Source organism: Apium graveolens, chromosome 2 (genome assembly GCF_009905375.1).
Source record: "Apium graveolens cultivar Ventura chromosome 2, ASM990537v1, whole genome shotgun sequence".
Lineage (NCBI taxonomy): Eukaryota > Viridiplantae > Streptophyta > Magnoliopsida > Apiales > Apiaceae > Apium > Apium graveolens.
In genome coordinates, this window is record NC_133648.1 from 266158717 (window position 1) to 266180841 (window position 22125).

Consider the following 22125-nt stretch of genomic DNA (forward strand, 5'->3'; position numbering starts at 1 on the left):
TCAATGACATTCAATCTAGCATTGTTCGGCCAGCTATCACAGCTAATACCTTTGAGATCAAGCCTGGCATAATTCAATGGGTACAGACTTCAGTCCAGTTTGGGGGTTCTCCAACGGAAGATCCCAATACACACATTAGGGCTTTCATTGAAATATGCGACACCTTCAAGTTCAACGGGGTTTCTGAAGATGCTGTGAAGCTGAGACTGTTCCCATTCTCTCTGAAGGACAAGGCTAAGAGCTGGTTACACTCTCTACCAGCTGGTTCGATTACTACTTGGGAAGATCTTGCTCAGAAGTTTCTTACTAAATTCTTCCCTATGGCGAAGACAGCTGCACTCAGGAATGCTATTACTCAATTTGCGCAGCAAACGGGAGAATCGCTAAGTGAAGCTTGGGAGCGCTACAAGGAGATGCTTAGGAAGTGTCCTCATCATGGAATTCCTGATTGGATGATCATCACTTATTTTTACAATGGGTTGGGAGCACAGTCCAGACCCATGCTCGATGCAGCATCAGGCGGAGCATTATGGGCAAAGAGCTATAAGGAAGCTTATGACCTAATTGAACTGATGGCTGCTAATGAATATCAGTATCCAACCCAGAGATATCCACAGGGCAAGGTAGCAGGAGTTCTTGAAGTGGATACAACTACGGCTATCACTGCTCAACTAAAGGCGTTGTCTATGAAGATCGATTCTCTGGCTAACTATGGTGTTAAGCAGATAATTAGTGTTTGTGAGCTGTGTGCAGGTCCGCATGCGACAGAACAATGCGCTATATCTAGAGACTCAGCTCAGTTTGTGAGCAACTTTCAGAGATCGCAACAACCAGTTCCAGACACTTATCATCCTGACAACTGGAATCATCCTAACTTCAGCTGGAGCAACAATCAGAATGTGATGCAACAGCCATTCCAGCAGTTTGCAAATAAGCTATTTAACCCTCCTGGTTTTCAGCAACAATTTACACCAAGACAACAACTCCAACTTCAATAACAAACTAATGATGCAGGTCTATCTTCGAATGAAAAATATGAATTGGAGGAGTTGAGGCTTATGTACAAAAACCAGGCTCTTATATGCCAAAGCCAGGCTGTTTCTATCCAGAATCTGGAGAACCAAATAGGGCAAATTGCTAATGCCTATTGAATCGACCACCAGGAACGCTTCCTAGTGATATAGAAACAAATCCAGGCAAGAGGGAAGTTGAAGAACAGGTGAACGCCCACCTTAAGGTCTGGAAAGGTCGCAAGCCCCCAAGTTCAGCAAGACGAAGAGCCAGAAAAATCTCAAGATTCAGAAAATGCAGTTGTGGTTGAAGAAGATGTGCAGAAGGAAGTAGAGGTGGAACCAAGGAAGACTACTGTGGAACACACTCCTCCTGAGGGTAATACAGGGGAGAAACAGATTTATCCTCCACCTCTTTTTCCTAAAAGGCTGCAAAAGAAAAAGCTGGATAAGCAGTTTGAGAAGTTTCTGGAGGTGTTCAAGAAACTTCATATCAACATACCTTTCGCTGAAGCTCTTGAACAGATGCCTAGCTATACGAGGTTTATGAAAGGTATTCTCTCTCGGAAAGTGAAGCTCGATGACTTAGAGACCGTTGCTCTAACGGAGGAATGCAGTGCTGTGCTGCAACAGAAGTTGCCTCCGAAGCTTAAAGATCCTGGAAGCTTCACTATTCCTTGCACTATCGGAAACTTGTCGTTCGACAAGTGTTTATGTGATTTAGGAGCTAGCATCAATCTGATGCCCTTATCTATCTTCAAGAAGCTTGGTCTGCCTGAGCCGAAACCAACATACATGTCATTGCAACTAGCTGACCGTTCCATCGCTTATCCACGAGGTATAGTGGAGGATGTCTTCGTCAAGGTGGATAAACTCTTCTTCCCTGCTGACTTTATAATTCTTGATTTTGAGGAAGATAAGAAGATTCCCATTATCTTGGGAAGACCATTCTTGGCTACAGGTTGAATTATGATCGATGTACAAAAAGGAGAGCTTACGATGAAGGTTCATGATCAGAAGGTCACTTTCAATGTGTTCAAGGAAATAAAATTACCCACAGCTAAAGAGGAGTGCTTTAAAGTAGAGCAAATTCAGGTTTTGAATGCACCTCTGTGGAAGAGGAAGTTGGATGTGCCATTCGATTCTCTTGGGTTAGCAGAGCTGAAAATTTCTCAGGATTGGCTCGAGTCGTCTATTGAAGATGCTCCCATACTTGAGCTCAACCGACAGCCAAATCACTTGAGTTATTCATTCTTAGGTGCACCCCTTGACAAGGGGTTGGGATATATCTTTGATGATGAAGAGGGTAGCCGAATGGAGCCTGTAGTGCCTACAGAGGGTTCTTCTCATGTGCAGCAGGTAGTTGATAGGACTGGTGTTGGTGATGAGCAGTACAGGCGAGTAATTAGGCGTATGGAGGCCATGCACGACATTCACCGTCATTTTGCTGAAGATTTGACACACGCTTTCGGTATTATTTCCGAGACACTAGTGGCGAGATTGATTGGCCACCTGATCCTCCACCCGACGAGGGTGAATCTCCCGCTAATTAGGTATGCCTGAAATCCTTATTATTGCCTTCAATGAGGACATTGAAAATTTTAAGTTTGGGGATGATAATGTAAGGATTAGTAGTGTGTGTCCATATAGATTTATGTTGCATGTTTAGTTGTAGTTCATTCATATTTTTGCATGATTGTTCATTTAAGACATATTTGTTTGTTTTTATGTAATTTCATATAGTTGCATTTGCATGCATATTTAGCATGATCCCTTAAGATGAACTATGATATTTGATAAGTTGATGTTGATTTGAGTGTGGTGATGAGGAATAGAGGGATGTTTAAGTCTTAATGAATTGATTTGCATGCCAGAAATAAATATTTTCACAAAGTCTTATAGGGTTGCTTTTGATCTAGATCATGATCATACTTGTTTGTTGTTGAGATTTAATCACTTGGTTATATTTAGAATTTGTGATATTCTCGTAATGACGTAAAAACACTGATTTTTTTATCTGGAGAAAAACTTAGATTTCATTGCTAATTGTTGTAAGGCTAGGCGTCAAATGGCTAGTAGCCGGCTCATATTTTTATGAGTACTCTAGGGTTGAATGAGATGGAGCGAAATGCACTCATTCAGAAATTGTTGAAAAAAAAGGAAAAAAAAGAAAAAAAAAAGAAAAAAAAAGAAAAAAGTATGTGTTTATGCACAATTGATCAAGAGTGAGCTCTTTAATACTCGAGTTATTAAGTTCTAGGGGACTTTGTGCCTAGTGACCTAAGGCTTTTATAGTCTGGGATCCGCTAACCTAACGCTCGCTACATGGGTATTATTGCATAAGTCTTTTGGGACCTCATTCATTGCACGGTCAACTAAGCATCTTTGCTATGTGTTCAATAATAGTGTGAATCCTTGTATAACCCTAGTAGAAAGGAGGTGTTGTGAGTCATAATGCGTTTATTGTCTATTCTGTTTAAAAACTTTTGATTGTTTCAATGATAGATAAGTTAGGGTTATTGATCTAGTATCGAGAGTATATCTGTTAAGCATCCACACATGCACGTTTCTGGTTTGTGAGTTGGTTTGTGGGATTTATTCAAACTCTGTTTCAAGTTATTGCATTCTTAGAGGCATTGGCTTATTCATTTGGTTATGGTTATTCTGAGGGGATCGATTGCATTATCATTTAGTTGCATTCACGTAGTTGCATTCATGCATTAGGTTTGTTTTATAGTTTTGAGTCTGTTTATGCTTGAGGACAAGCATCGATTCAAGTTTGGGGGTGTGATAAGTGGATTTTATATCCACTTGGAATGCTTTATTACAAGCTTAAATTGGTGTTTTGGACTCAAGTTGTTGGTATTTTGATGTGTTTTTGTGTTATTGCATTTCAGGTATCAGATAAATGAAGAAAAGAGCTTTTAAAGGAAATATGATGAAAAGTGATCAGAATTGGAAGCCAAGGCCATTGTCAAGTTGTAGAGAATCTCAATAGCTTCGCGTGGGCAGTTGAATCGCCTAATTCTGACGAGTAGAACTCAAGTTATGGTCAAAACAAGATTCATCAGAATATTTTTTCCAGTCAGTAGCTGAGCGCCCGCTCAGCAGAGCTGAGCGCCCGCTCAGAGAGCTGAGCGCCCGCTCAGGAGAGCTGAGCGCCCGCTCAGGAGAGCTGAGCGCCCGCTCAGGAGAGCTGAGCGCCCGCTCAGGAGAGCTGAGCGCCCGCTCAGGAGAGCTGAGCGCCCGCTCAGGAGAGCTGAGCGGCCGCTTAGGGCGCGGCTGGTCGCTGATTTCGCTGAAAAAGCCTTTTTGAGTAGAATTTGACGATTTTAAGGGTCCAGGTCCACTAGGGGCGTATATATACTTAAAAAAAAGGGTTTTCATCATCCGGGAAGATTGGGATACCAAGGAGAAGACCTAGAAGCACAGAACAACTCCGAAAAAGAAGATCTTGTTTTCAACTTGTGATTCTTTGAATTAGTTGTAACTTTGGATGCTCGTTTTCGTTCTTGTTGAACCTAGATCTCGTTTATTCGTACTTTGATTATTATTTAGTATATTAAGACCTTGTTTATACCATGCTTTCATTGGAACCCATGGTGACGATGAGTTCGATTATGGGCTAATCGTTGTCATGGGATTCTAGCGGATTTACTTATGGATTTCAATAGTTAATTGTTTCGATATCTTGGTGTGTGGTGATTGATTGATATCCTAGTATGGTTGTGCTTATTCATCTTATGTGCGTGGCTAACATATAAGATAGTGTGTTAATCTCTATTGAAGCGACAGTGAATATAGAGGTTTAGAACTTGCCATGCTAGCATAGGTTCATGTATGTGTATGCATGATTCGTAGGTAACTCTAACCGTTTTACTTGCCCTATGTAATCAAGATAGATAACTTGTGCTTAAACCGTTACGTTGTCAAATTCTATAGACATATAGGGTCTCAATATAATTGGTGCCTATTCAGCTTCTATCTCTTTTGTGGATGTCTGGTAGAATGGTACTCGTGCAACGAAAGTTGGCGTTTATCAGTTTCGTGTTATCTGATTAGTGTCATCACCATCACATGCTAAGGTTAAGAACAATAAGGCTATTGAATGGAGTAGTAATGAAGTTAGAATCCCATGTTTGTCATATATAGTAATTCAACCTCAATTCTCTTAGTTAATGTTATTTAGTATAATCTCTTAGTTTAATAAAAACCCAATTTGTTATTTGTCTTAGCATTGAGCGATAACGATACATTGTTGCATAGGTGCATAAATTGAACTTAACCTAAACCAGTCTCTGTGGGAACGAATCTGATTTATATCTTATACTACTTGCGAACGCGTATACTTGCGTGAATATTAGCGCGTGTTTTCGCCCTAACAGTGACCTTTACTGTAGCAAGAAGATAAGGTATGGTGGATAGCCTGCAAAAAACCAGTGAAACAGTATTTGACATGACATAAATTTATACAACACTGTATCTCATTATTGGGAAGCATAAAGAGCTGTATCTTTGCACCTACTTTTATATTATAGATAGACTATGTTATACCCCTTGTGATATTAAATTCCATGATATAATAACAACAACATAATGAGTTATACCCCTGGTGATAAAAACCGAGCAATTGGTAGGAAATGGTTTTGTGATGACAATTTTAGGTACTCAATGGATCCGAATGAACGTTACACAGGAAGATCAATAATCACGATGCAGAGGGAATGGGAATGGCGTGTTGGATGTCTCAACAGTTATATGGGCCAATGTGTCCAGGAAGGAGTGCGAATACCAAAACAACGCGCCATACATATGCAGCGAGACACGCCTCATGAGCTGGAATTAGCATTGTTTCGTGCTAGAGAGGAAGAGAATCGAATGAGGATGCGCTTAAACCGTAAAGACCTACAAAGAAGAAGTAAGGAGTATGCTGAAGACGGCGACCTCCACATTGCAATGATGTATCATCATTTCGCTATAGGTACTGATTATGTTTCTGATTGTTTTTTGTCTGACGATGAGTAAGACAATTACTTATGCCAAGTCAATTTGGTGTAAGACATAATTATTAATCACGGACTCAAATAAAATTTAAAAAAAAACATACACAACATAATATATCATTTGCTTTCGTTGTAAATTTTAAGAATCTTATCTTCTCTTTCATATCTTCCAAATGGGACAAAAATAGTAGATTTATCTTTAACAAAAATCCTATCGGAAATCTCCATTGGATAGAATCAATAATGCATTCTTATCCGAATTCACAAAATGTTTAGCTATCTCTAGCCTACAGCTTCTATTCCTATTTATATGTGTCCTCCTACATTGCATGTATTCAAAACATACTGCAATTCTAAGTTCCTAAATCTTTAGCAAAATAATATCATTCATACTTGTAGAACACTCCTCTATCGAATAAGGTATGTCATCATTACATGTATGTTTGTCTACATGTACAATCTTTACTTTGGTTTCCTAATTGTTAATGTTCTCTTCAACACAGGGAAATGGAAGGCCACGTGAACGTCAATTTTTGTTGGGGAGGAGTAGTTATTCGAGATGGTAGTAATATCAACTACTCTATCGATCCAAAAAAATGATGTTTATTAGGTTTGGTACCACTTACGATGAGCTTAAAAGTGTCGTGTATAATTTAATGAACATTAGTTCGTATCAATGGAATTTAAAATTGAGTTTGAAGTATCCATATCTTGGTCAGTACAACCTAGTTGAAGGTTTTTATCAAATGGATATTTTATGTGATGATGATGTTACACGCATGTTAAATGTTCCTGCCATGTTGCTAAACGTTCAAGGAGATGTTTCTTTGTTCATCGAAATAGAAGAAATTATTGTTAATGACCCGTACTCATTCCAACATAATTTCGGGTCACAACCAACAGCAACAACATACGGTGGTGATGTACAACCACTGTGGTTAAATGTACTTTTTGATCAAGGTGTAGGGTATGGATGGAGGAGTACTCAACATGGTGGAGTGTCTGGTAGGGGGGCTAGTGAACATGGTGGACGGTATGAAGGGGGTAGTAGTCAATATGTTGGAGGGTATGGAGGGGGATATACAATATGATGGAGGCTATGGAGGGGGGAGTAGTCAATATGATGCAGGGTATAGAGGGGGGAGTAGTCAATATGGTGAGGGGTATGGAGGGGGGACTATTGAACATGGTGGAGGTTATAGAGGGTGGAGTAGTCAATATGGTGGAGGGTCTGGAGGGGGGACTACTGAACATGGTAGAGGGTATGGAGGGGAAATCAGTCAATATAGTTGCGGGTTTCAAGGGGGCTAGTTATGAAAGTGATGTGGTGGGAAGAGGTTCAGGTCAGCGGTTAGCCCTGCTGGCAGATGGAGTTGTAGCCAATTCATCAAGTGAGGAGAACTTTCACCTTCACGATGATGACGATGAGGAATCTTCTGCCACCGAAGATGGTGAAGAACATTCAGAGAGAAATGAAGAAATTTCCAATACATTTCCGGTAGTTGGAGAAGAACATCATATCTCAAGGGTTCCATGGTTTCTCACTAAGCAATACACTTCACCAATCATAGATAACCCTAATGATATATATGTTGATGAAGACCTCGACAAGGGGGAACTGGGTGAGGGAATGTGTTACCGTGACAAAGCAACGCTCTTGGGAGCAGTGAGGCGTGCACATATTAACACTGATCGTACATATAAAACTATAAGGAGTAACAAAGAATAGCTCATTGTACAGTGTCGGGCTGAGGGGTGTAAATGGAGGATGAGGGCAGCTTTCATGCATGATTCTGGGGCACGTCCGTCTGCAAGCGAATTTTTTGGTCTTTAAAGGCAATGATGGACGGGTGGCAACATGCACGTCCTGTGATTTCAATAGATGGGACATTCTTGAAAGGAAGTTATAGGGGCAAGCTGCTTATTGCTATGGGTGTTGATTCGAACAACCACCCGTTCCCTCTCTGTTATGGCTTGGTTGATGAGGAGACGTACGAGAACTGGTCTTGGTTTTTACAGTGTCTTCGAAGACATGTCTGTCGGTAACAGACCCGCGTCTGCATCATTTCTTATCATGCAGCCAGCATTATCTCCGCCCTACGAGACCCTCAAAATGGTTTTGTTGAGCCACTCGGCATCCATAGGTTTTGTCTCCTCCATGTAAGAAGTAACTTTTGCAGTCATCACCCAGGTGGTGAACTAAAAAAATTAATGTGGAAAGCTGGAAGAACCACACAAGTCTCAAAGCATGACGCATATATGTCAATGATTGGTGAAATTTCCCCCACCGCCCTACAATATCTTGCTACAATACTCGTGGAGAGGTGGACACTTTCCCACGATAGTGGTGTTCGCTACGGTCAAACAACCACAAACATGCTTGAGTGCTTCAACGGCAACATAAAGAGGGCTCGTTTTCTTCCAGTAACAGCAATGATGGAGTACCTCTTCTACAAGGCGGTCACAATTGTAGACAAACATCGAAACATAGTGGATGACGGTCTACAAGAGGGGCAACAGTTATGTACACGTTCCGCCGCTATGTTAGCAAAAATTCGGAGGAAGGCAATAGGACATACGGTTATTACTTTCCATCGTCTCCGTGGGATTATGAAAATACTAACACATTAGTACACAACTGCTAAGGTAACGGTAAAGGGAGGTAAAACCCAGGTTGTCAACCTCAATGACCGTACGTGCACCTGTGGAAAATGGGCGACCCATCACATGCTGTGCTCCCATGCAATGGCAGGTTGTATAACACATGGATTGAGTTGGGAGCATTTAATCGAAAATTTTCATAAGAACAAACAATGCAGGACTTGTACAGGCCAATAATTTATCCGTTGGAACCAACTCAATACTGGAACTACGACTTACCCGTACCTTGGCAGGGGTATGGAAAGTTAGTGCCGGAAGAGTCCTTGAAAAAGCTAAAGAAAAAGCGCGGGGATAAGGGACAATTGGTGCGGATCCGAACGGAGATTGATGGTCTGCGGTCTGGAAAGAAATGTAGTGTATGTAACCAAGAAGGTCACACCAAGCGTAGTAAGAAATGTCCAGGGCACCCACACTGAAACACATGATCTTGTTGTCAAACATATGTACTACTGCTATTACAAGCAGTCTACTTGTAATATGGTTCTGTTTCCTTGTTTTCCATTTTATTATTTACTTGTTCTATCATAATATTTTGGTTTCCAATGCTCATTGCACATTTATTTTGTGTCTACATCTAACAGTTAACGTTTTTACATTTAACGTTATGACACCCTTTCTCGAATAAATAAAATTTTATATTTAATCATACAGACTCAAAAAAAATTTACATACCTACCAAACAATAGAAAAATGGACCTAAACGAATTTTCGGTTATTTAAATATGTCTGTGCACAAATTTGCCCCCGCCTTGACAATTACGCACTCGCCGCTCAAGACACCATCTTCAAAGCTACAAAAGTATTGGTCATATAAATTTTTAATTCAAAATTAATTTTTTTCCAAAATATAGGTTTACATTACAGCACAACAAAAAAATTTGGAACCCAAAAAATCTACGGTTATTTACATACGCACGTGCCAAAACATGCCCTCACTTAAAAATTTTGCACACACATTGCACGACACCCTTTTTGGAGCTGAAAATGTCTTACTTATACGGTTTTTTATTTAAATTAAAAAATACACACATAAAATAGGTTTACATTAAAACCCAAAAAAAAAATTTAACTACAAACATTTTCCATTTATTTAATATAGGAGTCCAAAAACAACCCTTCACATAATTTTATTTCCTTCAAAAACACACTAACACAAGTTCATTCCGGGGAAAAGAGATTTTTTTTTTTAATAAAATGACCCCAGAACGCCACTTGTTCTGGGGTCAATGGGTGATTCCCACAAATACAGGCGTTTTGTACCATAAATGGGATTTTTTGAACAGATATACCAAATAAATGACTTTTCCATTGAAACATACCAAAAAAGGGACGGAGCCCATAAATTCTATCTTCATGATCTACAGAATCCACATTCCAAAGCCCACATTACCAAAGTCTCCCCAAGGCCCCAACCACGACCATTCTCTTATCATCCGACATAAGGAAGCAAATAATGTATATTTTTCACGTATATTACTGACTTCTTATTTTTTAAATATATTATACTACCTACGTTTAGACCTGAAAATTTGTTCGTGTCGTAATCTCTTGTCATGTATTTTCGTGTTTCGTGTACTTGAATATTAAATACAAAATTGACATGTTTAGCGTTCGTGTACATTTGTGTTCGTGTATTTTTGTTTTGTGTCGTGTATTTCGTGTTTAATTGAATATTTGTATAATTTGAATTAAACATTAATTAAAATATAAGATTTTTAGGTATTTTTTTTATAAAATATTTGAAATGTATATTTAGATATGAATTCTATACAATTTTATGAAATCAAATAATTATTTAAAAATAAATACACATATATTTATTTTAATTTTACATATATATTTACAAAAAAGAATGAATACTTAACTATAATATGTATTTATGTCATATATTTCGTGTCGTATCGTATACTCAAAAGTTAAATACAAAACTGACCATAAATCTCGACCGTGTAATTTCATATCATGTACTAAAATGACAAACAAAACACTAAATTTTCATGTGGTATCATGTCATGTAAGTAATGTCATGTTCAAAATTGAGGGGTCTACGTATGTGCCTAGATACATGTCCTTTTTTATTTTTGACCGGTTAACTTGACCAAACTTTGAGTGAGGTTTAGACGTATAGTATAATTAGAAAAATTACTAAAAAATATTTCCTTGAAAAATACATTTAGTCTATTTTTAACATGTAATTTGTTCTTCTCTGGCAACCTCTTCCTTCTTTAGCACAAAGCCGAGGGGCTTCCCCAAACTCTTTATGTTATTTTGTTTTTATTTTTGTTTAATTCAATAATCTTCTTCTTTGAGGAAGAATTTCTACCTATATAGTCTATTTTGATTTGTTTTCTAGATCTGATTTATCGGAGTTTTAGGACTTTTCGTTTTCAATTTCAGCGGAGCTTATTGGATTTAAGAGGTCAATTTATCTCTAACAATGATTTCGTTTTTCAGATCTTAGAATTTTTATTTTAATTTTCGGTCTGCAATTTTATTTTTGTTTGCTTTCAATAGGGGAAGTTGTTTATAAAATATAAACTCCAGTCACCGATTTATAAAATTTAAAGTATAACCTTATTTTTGAAACTAAGTAAAAAGTTTGGCCACCTATTAATAAATTTAAAGTTAGAGCCCCTGTTTTGAAACTCCGTGCCATCAAAAAATATAACTGACTTTTTTTTCTATAATATACAAGTTCATATTCGAATTACACATGTGGATTTATTTTTAACTTTTTTTATAAAATGATATTAAAATTAAATAAGATATAAATAAAAATAAAAATTAAGATTACTTACATTTTATAAAAAAAAGACCATTTGACTAAACAAATGTTGAAAATGCCCTTTATTTGGTGAAAATTAACAAAAACTAACAATTGTAAAATCAAATTAGTAAATGGGTATTATATTTGTGGAAAAATTTCAATGGACAAATGTGTATCGTAGAAATATATTGTATGGAATATCTCTTCACAGATAGCTACTTTAAGATTAAATTTTGGGATACCGAATTGACAAATATATATTTTAAGATTAAATTTTAGAATGTCGAATTGACACGCGTAAAAGTATATATTTACTCAATTTCAATTTATCTATACAGTTTGACTTTTGTGTGTAATTTAAGATGTATTGACTGCGTAGCTCTGTTGATTTATTTTTGATAGTAAATAAAAATTTAATATTTGAATTTTTAATTTTTTTAAAAAAAAGATAAATAACAAAATTATATGCTCAGCAAATCTCAAAGCGGACAAGTAAATTGGGAGTGATGGGCTACTAAACAAAGCCCATTCTGGGTCTCAGGAAACGACAAAAATCTAGAAGCCCAAGTAACTGATTGACGAAAGTCATAACATTTCTCTCATTATTATCATCGGATCTGACAGTGACACTGACACTGACACACCAGAGGAACATGATGCTACAGTTCTCACACTCACTTGCTGCCTCGTCTCACACAAGAACCTATTCACCCACCTTCACTTCAACTAAACTCTCATACTTTCACACACCAAACAAACCCCATTTCCCATTTTCACCATCCCCATCATCTAACCAACTCAAATCAACATTCCCCATTTTAATTTTCCCCGGTTTAAAACCATCCTTTCTTTGCGGCAATTCGTCGAACAGTAGTGCTGCAACCAATGAAAGTAATGAAAAAAGCTTTCTTGAAGTGGTTGGAGAAGGTTTATCAACTGCATTTCCATTATGGGTTGCTTTGGGATGCTTGATGGGGTTGGTTAGGCCCAGTTCTTACAATTGGGTTCAGCAAAAATGGATTGTTACCGGCATTACTGTTACTATGCTTGGTATGGGAATGACTCTTACTTTCGATGATCTCGGTGAAGCTCTGTCTATGCCTAAGCAGTTGTTAGCTGGCTTTTTTCTTCAGTATTCGGTAACTTCAATCAAATGACATATTTGATTACTTTCTTTGTCTATTGAGGTATATTGGTTAGAATATTATGCTGTGCATGATTTTTTTTTTTTATGTAAAGGTTGGTCCGTTCTTGCCTGCTAAAAAAATTGCGTAGAATAATGGGAAAAAAATGTTTGCTTAAAGTTGACATGTATTGAATACTGAAGGTGATAAACTTGGATTACTAAGACGTAAGGAAAGATCCATTTTACAGAATTATGTTTATTAAAAATTCCGTTAATTTTTTTTTCTCAAGATGTTCATACTTTAAGCAGTCATACTCTTATCAATTTACCAGTAAGAACAATACAAACTAAAGCAATGTAGCCAAAATAGCAAGTAATGTACATTGTAAAGAAGCTCATCGTTTTGATTAATTCAAATTCCTCCGACAGTCCTAAAGTACTTCCCAGTAAAAATCATAATCGAGGTAAATGGTAATTTTTCCCAGAGGAGTTCTAACCCATCTACATTTTACTTTCTACTTTGTTATTATGGAAACGGTCAGTTGCGGAAATTTTAATACTACCCAATACCCATGGCCACCACCAAGGCCCTATTGCACTCCCTCCCTATCTTTTGACCCACTGAATATTAATTTTGGGTTTTCTGATTTTTTTTCCATTTTTTTCTTAAATTTGTAAAGATGGATTTAGGAAGGTGTATTGGACCTAGCTAAAGAATTGTATTGGGTTGCTATCCAGACTCCAGAGGCGATAAATGGAAACACTATGCAATAAAGAGAATTCTCTTCCCTAATATTCTACTTTTTTTTGACAAATATGGCTTATAGTAATACAAATAAGTATAAGTTCTAAGAAATTCTTGGGGCGAGCGAGGGTCGAACCCAACACCTAGGACGACAGAGGATACACTCTTAACCACTTGAGTTATTATCCAACCATGCTCATCAGTTCATTTAAATGACTTAAAAACTTTGTGAGTTACATCAATAGCATTATTTCACTATTTACATCAATAGCATTATTTTACGTAGTGTATATTGTATAACAGTTTTCCTTACACAAGCCAAAAGTAAACTCTTAAACACTTGAGCTATCCAACCGTGCTCCCTAATAACTATGCCAATAATTATTTCGTCTGATATTATCTTGAACTCAGTTCATGTACTGCTTCTGGTTCTTTACTTTGTTAGATTGCTTCTCATAGTTCATTAATTGTCTGTAGTTATGTTTGTGCTATTGCTGTTTTTGCTTCTTCCATAATCCAAGTGCTGGTATATCCATGAGTATAAATCATTTTGATTATTGATTTATATGTATATTTTTTATATATTGTGTTGTGTCAGGCGGGAGCTAAATAATTTTCACTCAACTTCTAGTCCTATGTAACTGAGATATGTAGTATGTACTCTCACTGCTTCATCTTTTGTTGCATCATTTAATTGAAATTTGTCTCAAGTGCGATACATCCTAAAGTACTTCTGAAAACTATTTGCACCATCAAAAAACATTTTTCAAGTTTAGAAAGTTCATTAGTCATTACATATGAAATCTGTATTTTCTCTAATTATTGGTGACTATTTGTAAAATTCTACTAAAAAAACTCCTTTCCATCACCTCTAGGATGGTTTTTTAAGTTGGGTGGAGGAGATTAATATCTTTTATATATTTCCTGCATCAGTACATTTATGGTTGTATTTTGGTGCAGGTGATGCCATTGTCTGCCTTCTTCGTAAGCAAATTCTTAAACTTGCCATCTTATTATGCAGCTGGGTTAATATTAGTAGGCTGCTGCCCTGGAGGTATGCTTTGTGCTGCCTCCTGAAATCTTCGGCCATTGTACTTATTTTGCTATATATATCTGGTCTTATAGTTGTATCTTATCATGGGTTTCCTCATGTATTGTTTCAGGGACAGCTAGTAATATCGTTACTTATATTGCACGGTAAGTTGTAAAAGCATCTTACCAATTTTTTCCACTCAAGTAGAAGGAGTCTTATCTAATGAATTTTTTATTATCGGTTTAGCGGAAATGTGGCTCTTTCAGTATTGATGACTGCTCTAAGCACAGTGTCTGCCGTGGTTCGTCAACCTACTCTTCCCTGATGTAATTTACTCTACAAAAAGATACTTCCCTAGAAGTGTTAATCTTTTTGTTTTATAATGCATAATACTTCATACATACGATACAAGCATGATGCTTTGTACATATATTATATCTCTTTAAGCCTAAAAAGTTGGGTTTTCCATGAATGTATTATGTAGTTCAGTTGTTTTGGAAATGTTCCAGGTACTGTTGTTATTTGGTTATTTACTATTCATTCTAGGTATTTCATACAATAACAAGTATCTACCTATTTTGTACCTACATCTATATATTCCTTTTAATCACCAAAAATTTTCTTAACTCTTATGGTCCTGTCTCGACTTTAAATTGTCATGAGTTTCCTAATTGCAAGGGCTTAAAAGCACTGTTTCTATTAGCTTCATGTTCCTTTAAAATAGTAACCAATAAGACACGTGATAAAATAGCCCACTTTTGAAGACAGTTGAGCTATTATACCTTTCCTAGATAAACCAGATTTTTTGCCTTAAGGCCAGGAAAAGATTCACCTCAACTGTTTATGATGCTAACTTTTAAGGGTCACTTGTTCTTATATCAACCCCTACCCCCATGCATCCCCCAACCTGTCCCATCAGGCGTAAAATTCCAAGCCTATTAATGACTGTCAGCTTACATTTGTTAATACCTCTACAGGTTATGACCCCTTTTCTTACAGCCAAACTTGCTGGGCAGTATGTTGCAGTAGATGCCATGGGACTTCTCATGTCCACACTGCAGGTGATTTTCCTTGATTAATTTTATGTACTAGTTGCTAAATATGGTGTAAATTATTAATGCTCCTTAGTTATTGTTTATTATATTTTGTACGTGGTAAATATCTTGATGAAACACTGCGTGCTCAGGTTGTTCTTCTCCCTGTTTTGGCGGGTGCTTTCCTAAATCAATATTTTAAAAGGTTCGTAAAATTAGTATCACCGTTGATGCCACCTATTGCTGTTGCAACCGTGGCTATTCTTTGTGGTAATGCAATAGCACAGAGTTCCTCAGCAATCCTTACATCCGGCCGACAAGTTGTTTTAGCCGCTGTTGTCCTTCACACATCTGGATTTTTCTTTGGGTATGCTCTTGCACGGTTACTTGGGATTGATATATCTTCTTCAAGAACTATATCTATTGAGGTCGGCATGCAGGTACTACTCTCTGGCTTCATGAGTTTGACACAATTTTCTTTCTTTATAACAATGATTTTCTGAGTGATTTAACATATGGAATGACTGTAAGTTCCGGTGATGCATTTTTTGTGTTTGCAAATTAAGCCAAAACTTTTAAAGTTGGTATTTTAAATCTGCAAAGAACAGGATAACTTCCAAATATAAGAAAGATCATTTTCCAGATTTGCTGGATGACTTGTCTGTCATTAACTTATTGTCTATAATTATTGCAGAATTCAGTGCTTGGGGTAGTTCTAGCAACTCAACACTTCGGGAATCCGCTTACAGCAGTACCATGTGCAGTTTCCAGCGTGTGCCACTCGATCTTAGGCAGTGCCTTGGCAGGAATCTGGAGACGTTCTATCCCCAGTCAAATGCAGGATTAAAATATAATCTTTAATTTTAGGGGAAGAACGTATAGTGTGTGTTTGATTAGTCAACTTCTGTACCATGTTGTTTGGCTGCTCTTCAAAAACAGGGTTCAATTGCTTTTCTGATTGGTCTTGTTGAACATCAAGATGGTTAAAGAATTGCAGCTTCTACTTTATCTCTGTCTTTTTACTGGTTTTTCTGTGATGGCGCTAGACTTGTATTTAACTGCCAAAATGATCCGATTTTAGTAATATAACAATTTTGGTTACTGTTATAGTTTTTCGCAATGGAGGTGGAGAATTTTCGTGCATGGTGTAGAATCCTAATTTAAGAAAACATTGTAGTTTTTAAAACTATAGTTTGGGACACCAGATATGTCGTGACTCGTACATGATTATATATTCATTCAAACAAACCCCAATGGTCTTAAGATCTTGTGCGTTTGATGAAGATACGGAAGTACAATTCTATTACAGCTTATGTGTCGTAAACTGGAGTAGGATAAACCCTTTCCATTTCTAAAAGATAGTATACTTCTCACACAAATCAAAGAGTACTTCATAGTGGACATAGAAAAAAAACTGATCAGGTGAGAAATCATGTACAGATTATGTGTCTAATCTTACAGCATATAATCTTTAAGTAGACATTTCATGTACCCCAAGCATAGTAAGGAGTTGGAGGATTTACCCATTCCAATTAAGAGGGAGTTGAATCACCTCATTGTAATTTTCAAATTTGGTGGAGAGGATACTTTTCATTTCAAAATCGGTAAGAGCTTCATATAAGCATAACTACACTTCGTTAAAAGCAGCTCCAAACTGAGATTGCACTATAACACAGATTATCTACGGAGTTCCCTGTGCTGTTTGTCCTCCTTTCTGCCATATGGCCTACTACTTTTCGGAAGCTGTCTGAGTAAGGCTTCTGTATTACCTTCTGTTACAGCATTCACTTGATTCGCGTCCTTGTTAGGCCTCGAGGCAGTACTGGCAAAAACTGGCCGGGGAGGAACTTGATTTTGAACAGAGTCTCTGGTGACATTTCTACTGCTATTCGCATAAGGTAGACCAAGCCCACCGTACTTCTCTTCCTCCTTGCGGATGAATGGCTTAATATTCAATTCTTCTAGTAGTCTGTCTAGCGAGGACTCTCTGTTGCCTTCTTCTATTACTGATTTCTCGTGATTCATATTGATGCTATTGCTAGGCCTTGAGGCCCTACCGGGAAAAATTGGGCACTGAGGAACTTGATTTTGAATTGATTCTCCAGTGACATTTCTTCTGCTATGCTCATTAGGTAGAAGTGATTGCTGCAGAGGAACTGGATTTTGAGTGAAATCTCCAGTGTCATTTCTACTGCTACACGCATAAGGTGGATGAGCTACAAAGTTGTTGAACAGGGTAAAGCTGTGTATATTAGGAATTTTCGTCTTTGGAAGTATATGTACAAAAACGAAACGATAATTATATAATATGATGTAGAACAGTGGTGAGCACAAAAATGGCATTGGTTCTCTACCATCCAATCTATTGTAAGGGACAGAATAGGTTTTGTACCTGTTGGCTCACAAAGTGATGGCCTTGCATTACATGCCTCCCCTGTCACTGGCCTGTGGCAAAAAGCAGTCACAATTTCATTATCTTTGTGTCGTTTGGAATGGATTGTATAAACATGTCATCTACCTTATAAAAATAATTATAGACCGGGACAGTGCAGGTAAATCATACGTTTAAGGGATAGACAAGCAAATACTAATAATTAGAATACAAGATATGTCAGGGGAGTCATACCATAAGAGAGAGATGTCTTCTATGGCTGGGGGGTTAACTCGCCAGCTTGTGCCACCATAAACCAATTTATATTCATATTCTGAAACATCGTAGCAAATTAACATATGGCCTGGAGTACAGACGTAACAGATCAGATAATATAGATATAAGTCCAACCTGGGTGATAATAAACTGGAGCATAACAAACTAGTTGTCCTTGTGGAAGGTCCTTTCTGAGCAACTGCGAATGCTGTTCAAGAATCTCTTGATACATTAATCTCCGAACTTCCATATCTGACATACTGCAATTTTCAAACGCAAACTCGTCCCTTGATATTTGATATGAAGGTCTACTCTGAGTTTCCCGCAGACCACTGAAGTACTCATCAGCCAATGCCTGACAAATTAATTTTATGTATGGATATCACTTGTGGAATAAATATACCAAGTACATAAGTTATGCAAGACCATAGAGACTACTAGGAACAAAATAAAATTAATTGTATAGCTAGCCACAGATAAACAACCTGCAGCTACATTACTACTTACCTCCTCAGCAGTTGGGCGATCCTTTGGATCAAAGGCTAAGAGCTTCTGCAATAACCGTAAAGCCAGAGGACTTGATTTTTGAAATCTTTTTGAAAATGGGGCAGGACTCTTTATCTGCATCTTTCTCAAGTAGTTCCGTACTGTATCGTTACGAATCTGCACTCATTACGTATGAAAAGCAATATAGAGAACCATTAGTTATATGTTTTAGTATTATTAAGGTCGAAATTCAATTCATAATTGTTATAATTAAACAGAAGTATGCTCTGCACCCCAGATATGGTGTCGGCTGACGGTGTTCCAACAAGGTTAGTGATCAAATCTAGCTGTGATGCAAGAGTTTTCCATGGAAACAGTGGTTTTCCCGTCATAATCTCAGCAAAGATGCAGCCAATGCTCCAGATATCAACAGCATATGGATACTACAAATGGATTGTAGTAAGAAAATAAGACAATATTACAGGAACAACATAACAGCAGCAAGTAATTGAACACTTCATATTCTATTTACAATGACTATTACCACCTTTCATGTTCTTTCTATTTCGGAGAAGAAGATAAATTTGACTGGTTGATTATGTTAAATCCTGTTATCGAACTGCTAGAAATATACATACGGAAATATATAATTTATCAATGAATAGTTAGTTAATAACTACATATCTTTAGGTTCGAAAAAAATCTGAGAACAGAGTAAAGACTCTCAAACATGATCATAATATGTTAGGGTAATATAACCAAATGTGCATGATTCTTCACCTTCATTACATACTTCTAATCAAATAAATAAATCATCACCCTCTAGATCTCTATAAAGCTTTGTACAATACAATTGTATTCAACTAAAAACCTGAGCTAGAACAACTTAGTACCAATACAATATATGTAATGATACTAATACATCAAGCAAAACACGGTTGCATAAACTGCAGAGAGCCGCATAAACTGTATTGGGCTTGAAAAGGTAGAACATAGCAGGTCGAATATACCTTAGATAACTCTGATCCACAAATCTCAGGAGCCCTATACGACCTTGTACCAACATAACCCTGCAATGTATGCCATGTAAGAAGATAGGACTTTACTAGAGTTCTATATTATTTCTGATATATTGAAGGCAAATAATATGTCTAAAATTATAATTAACGTGTGCACGATATGAAAGACTGATATGAAAGACTGACCGTGTGGTGCCATTCTTTTGATGGCTCACTAAAGGCAACTCTAGACAGTCCAAAATCACATACTTTGATCAAGCCATTACAGTTTGCTAATATATTTCCCGGTTTAAGGTCTAGATGGTACACATTAGCTGAAACCAAACAAACATGATGAGATTTAACATACAAAGTAGGCCAATATCCCCCCTTGGCCTCCCTCCAAGGACTTCTTCAGGATTTATCCAGCCAAAGATAAAATTAACAATATAAGCTCTAGACAAGTTGAAATACAAAACTCTTGCACAAGAAAATTGAAACATACATCAATTGCCTTTTCATTGTTTACCTGCATGCATAAACTTCACTGCATGTAGTATCTGAAACATAAAAGATCTACAGTCCTTTGCTGCCAAATTATCAATGGATGCAATAACTTTATGAAGATCTGAGTCCATATACTCCAAAACCACAAATATGTCATTGAAGGCGTCAATTGAGGGTGGGATAAAGATGCTCTTAATTTCAACAATATTTGGATGCTGTAATAGCCTTAACAACTTAATCTCCCTTAAAACCTTAACAGCTCGAGGAACATCCCTAAAAACATCTGATATTTTCTTTATCGCCACCTTTTCATTAGTATATATATCAGTAGCAGAATAAACAATTCCATAGCTTCCCTGCCCAATATACTCCAGATTTTTGTATCGATCGACATCACCATACCCAATGAAATTGTCATATGTTTTCACCTGCTGCAACATCATAACTATACATTAGATAAAAACCGTCATATAATTACAATTAGAACATTTACCAATTGAAGGTTTTAAAGTGAAAAGCCATAACCACAAACATATGTAAGCCTCGAGAAGTCAGTAATTTTACACATATATCTCCAATTATATGCATAATACACAGAACGTCATACAAATTAATTGCTACCGAATTCTGCAAAATATTTTACAGCTGCTATAAAACAAGTGTAAGCTTGTAAAGCATTATTTCAGTGCAGGATCACAAATATGAAAGCAACTTTTATTTGTTAATTTTTCACAAAAATAAATGCAACTTTCATACGTAACAAACAGAAGATGAAAATTTCTGATTCTTTTGCCAATTAGACTTGCACTCCTGGGAACTAAAATAACAATCATAAAAGATGATCATACATAACAAGATTATCGCCATTCTTTCTTTAAAGAAATTGAAGAGAGAGAGTGAGGGATGGAGAGAGGGAGGGAGGGAGGGAGGGAGGGAGGGAGGGAGGGAGAGAGAGAGAGAGAGAGAGAGAGAGAGAGAGAGAGAGAGAGAGAGAGAGAGAGAGAGAGAGAGAGAGAGAGAGTTACCCTGCTGGGATGATCTCGCTGCATGATTAAAAAAGCTGCAGTTCAAGAAAATATAGAGAATGAAAGACCAAGAATTCAAGCAAGAACCGAAGTTAAAACAAAATTGTGGCCGAAGTTAGCAAATAACACCCACATTTAAACACCCCCCCAATCTCTCCTGTAATATCTTAAATCCAAGTTCTTGGATATGACAAAATTTGTATTTCATTAGCCCAAGAATGCATATGAATGTACAGTGTGTGTGTGGACATAGGGAGTGTTGAAGGCAACTTACATGTCAAATCTCTATTGTATGTTGACAAGAAAGGAGGTTGCAGACGAGTTTGTTCGTGTGTGTGTATTGATAAGTCGCCTTGTATGTATACTCCTATATGAGTGTGGTTTAGTGTTTGTATGATGATTGATGGGGTTGATAGCACGGAGTACAGAGAATTGAAGCGGGAGTTGCTTGAAATTAAAATGTAGTACTTCAGAGTTAAAAAGGGAACATGAAACTTAAACTTGTAGAATGCTTGTATTTTTAGTTAGTTTTCAATTTAATGAAAAAAAGTTAGTTTTCAATTTAATGCCTGAAATAAATATATTTGCACTTTGCTATTATTTTTTGTCAAAATCTGCACTTAGCTATTAATGTATTGCAAGGACAAGCTAAAATTTCGAATGGTAAATAGTAAATACATGATAATTTTTAAAATTATTCATAAATTCAGTTTGAAGAAGATAATAATATGTATTGGAACAGAAATGTTAGTGCATTTTCATTTTAGTGTCTTTTACATTTTCATTTCTCAACCCTCTTCATTTTTCTATTTTTTAAGATATGATTAGAAATATATTTAGTGGTAAAAGCAGGATTATAAATAATAAATACTAATAATCAAATAAAATTAGCATAAGTTTACAAAAAAATAGATTAATACGGGATAAACTTAATTATTTATTTTAACTAAACATATATTGTTCAATCAAAATACTTTTCTGATTTTTTTTTAAATTTGTTTATCGCAATAACCCGCTACTTCAATCGGCAATTATCAAATACATTAATACGGGGATTTAATCTCATTCCATTCGATCTACTAA

At 36.8% G+C, this 22125-nt stretch overlaps 2 protein-coding genes and 1 non-coding gene across 4 annotated transcripts; 1 reads left to right on the forward strand and 2 right to left on the reverse strand.

Annotated features, from left to right (window-relative positions):
* Positions 1-335: 335 nt before the first annotated feature.
* LOC141709435 (small nucleolar RNA R71) lies at positions 336-442 on the reverse strand. The gene has a single exon (XR_012570011.1). It is a non-coding gene; the product is annotated as a small nucleolar RNA R71 (small nucleolar RNA).
* Positions 443-12036: 11594 nt separating this feature from the next.
* Positions 12037-16488, forward strand: LOC141708448 (putative sodium/metabolite cotransporter BASS1, chloroplastic). Its single transcript, XM_074512091.1, has 7 exons — positions 12037-12580; positions 14273-14366; positions 14476-14509; positions 14592-14646; positions 15323-15406; positions 15532-15819; positions 16074-16488. The coding sequence occupies exons 1-7, from the start codon at positions 12095-12097 to the stop codon at positions 16224-16226; spliced, it is 1194 nt and encodes a 397-aa protein (XP_074368192.1). The 5' UTR covers positions 12037-12094; the 3' UTR covers positions 16227-16488.
* A 294-nt stretch (positions 16489-16782) lies between these two features.
* On the reverse strand, positions 16783-21522 carry LOC141706284 (mitogen-activated protein kinase 13-like). Of its 2 annotated transcripts, none has more exons than XM_074509082.1 (11): positions 21317-21522; positions 21043-21077; positions 20040-20445; positions 19718-19845; positions 19523-19582; positions 18806-18955; positions 18534-18689; positions 18162-18381; positions 18006-18084; positions 17772-17824; positions 16783-17595 (listed from the first exon to the last, which is right to left on the reverse strand). In XM_074509082.1, exons 2-11 carry the CDS (start codon positions 21064-21066, stop codon positions 17057-17059), a joined length of 1815 nt encoding a protein of 604 aa, XP_074365183.1. In that variant the 5' UTR covers positions 21067-21077; positions 21317-21522; the 3' UTR covers positions 16783-17056. The 2 variants fall into 2 exon arrangements, with proteins under 2 accessions (XP_074365183.1, XP_074365182.1); XM_074509081.1 differs by having other exon boundaries at positions 20040-20448.
* Between the last annotated feature and the right edge of the window lie 603 nt (positions 21523-22125).

What these genes read in the sequence shown, in the direction of transcription:
- LOC141708448 (XM_074512091.1), top strand. Translation starts at nt 12,095, where the DNA reads ATGATGCTACAGTTCTCACACTCACTTGCTGCCTCGTCTCACACAAGA. An exon ending in GCTTTTTTCTTCAGTATTCG is followed by an intron (nt 12,581 to 14,272) that starts GTAACTTCAATC and finishes ATTTTGGTGCAG; the next exon opens with GTGATGCCATTGTCTGCCTT. An exon ending in TTCTCATGTCCACACTGCAG is followed by an intron (nt 15,407 to 15,531) that starts GTGATTTTCCTT and finishes CTGCGTGCTCAG; the next exon opens with GTTGTTCTTCTCCCTGTTTT.
- LOC141706284 (XM_074509081.1), bottom strand. Translation starts at nt 21,066, where the DNA reads ATGCAGCGAGATCATCCCAGCAGG. An exon ending in GTGGATCAGAGTTATCTAAG is followed by an intron (nt 18,956 to 19,522) that starts GTATATTCGACC and finishes ATCCATTTGTAG; the next exon opens with TATCCATATGCTGTTGATAT. An exon ending in GAAGACATCTCTCTCTTATG is followed by an intron (nt 17,825 to 18,005) that starts GTATGACTCCCC and finishes TTTTTGCCACAG; the next exon opens with GCCAGTGACAGGGGAGGCAT.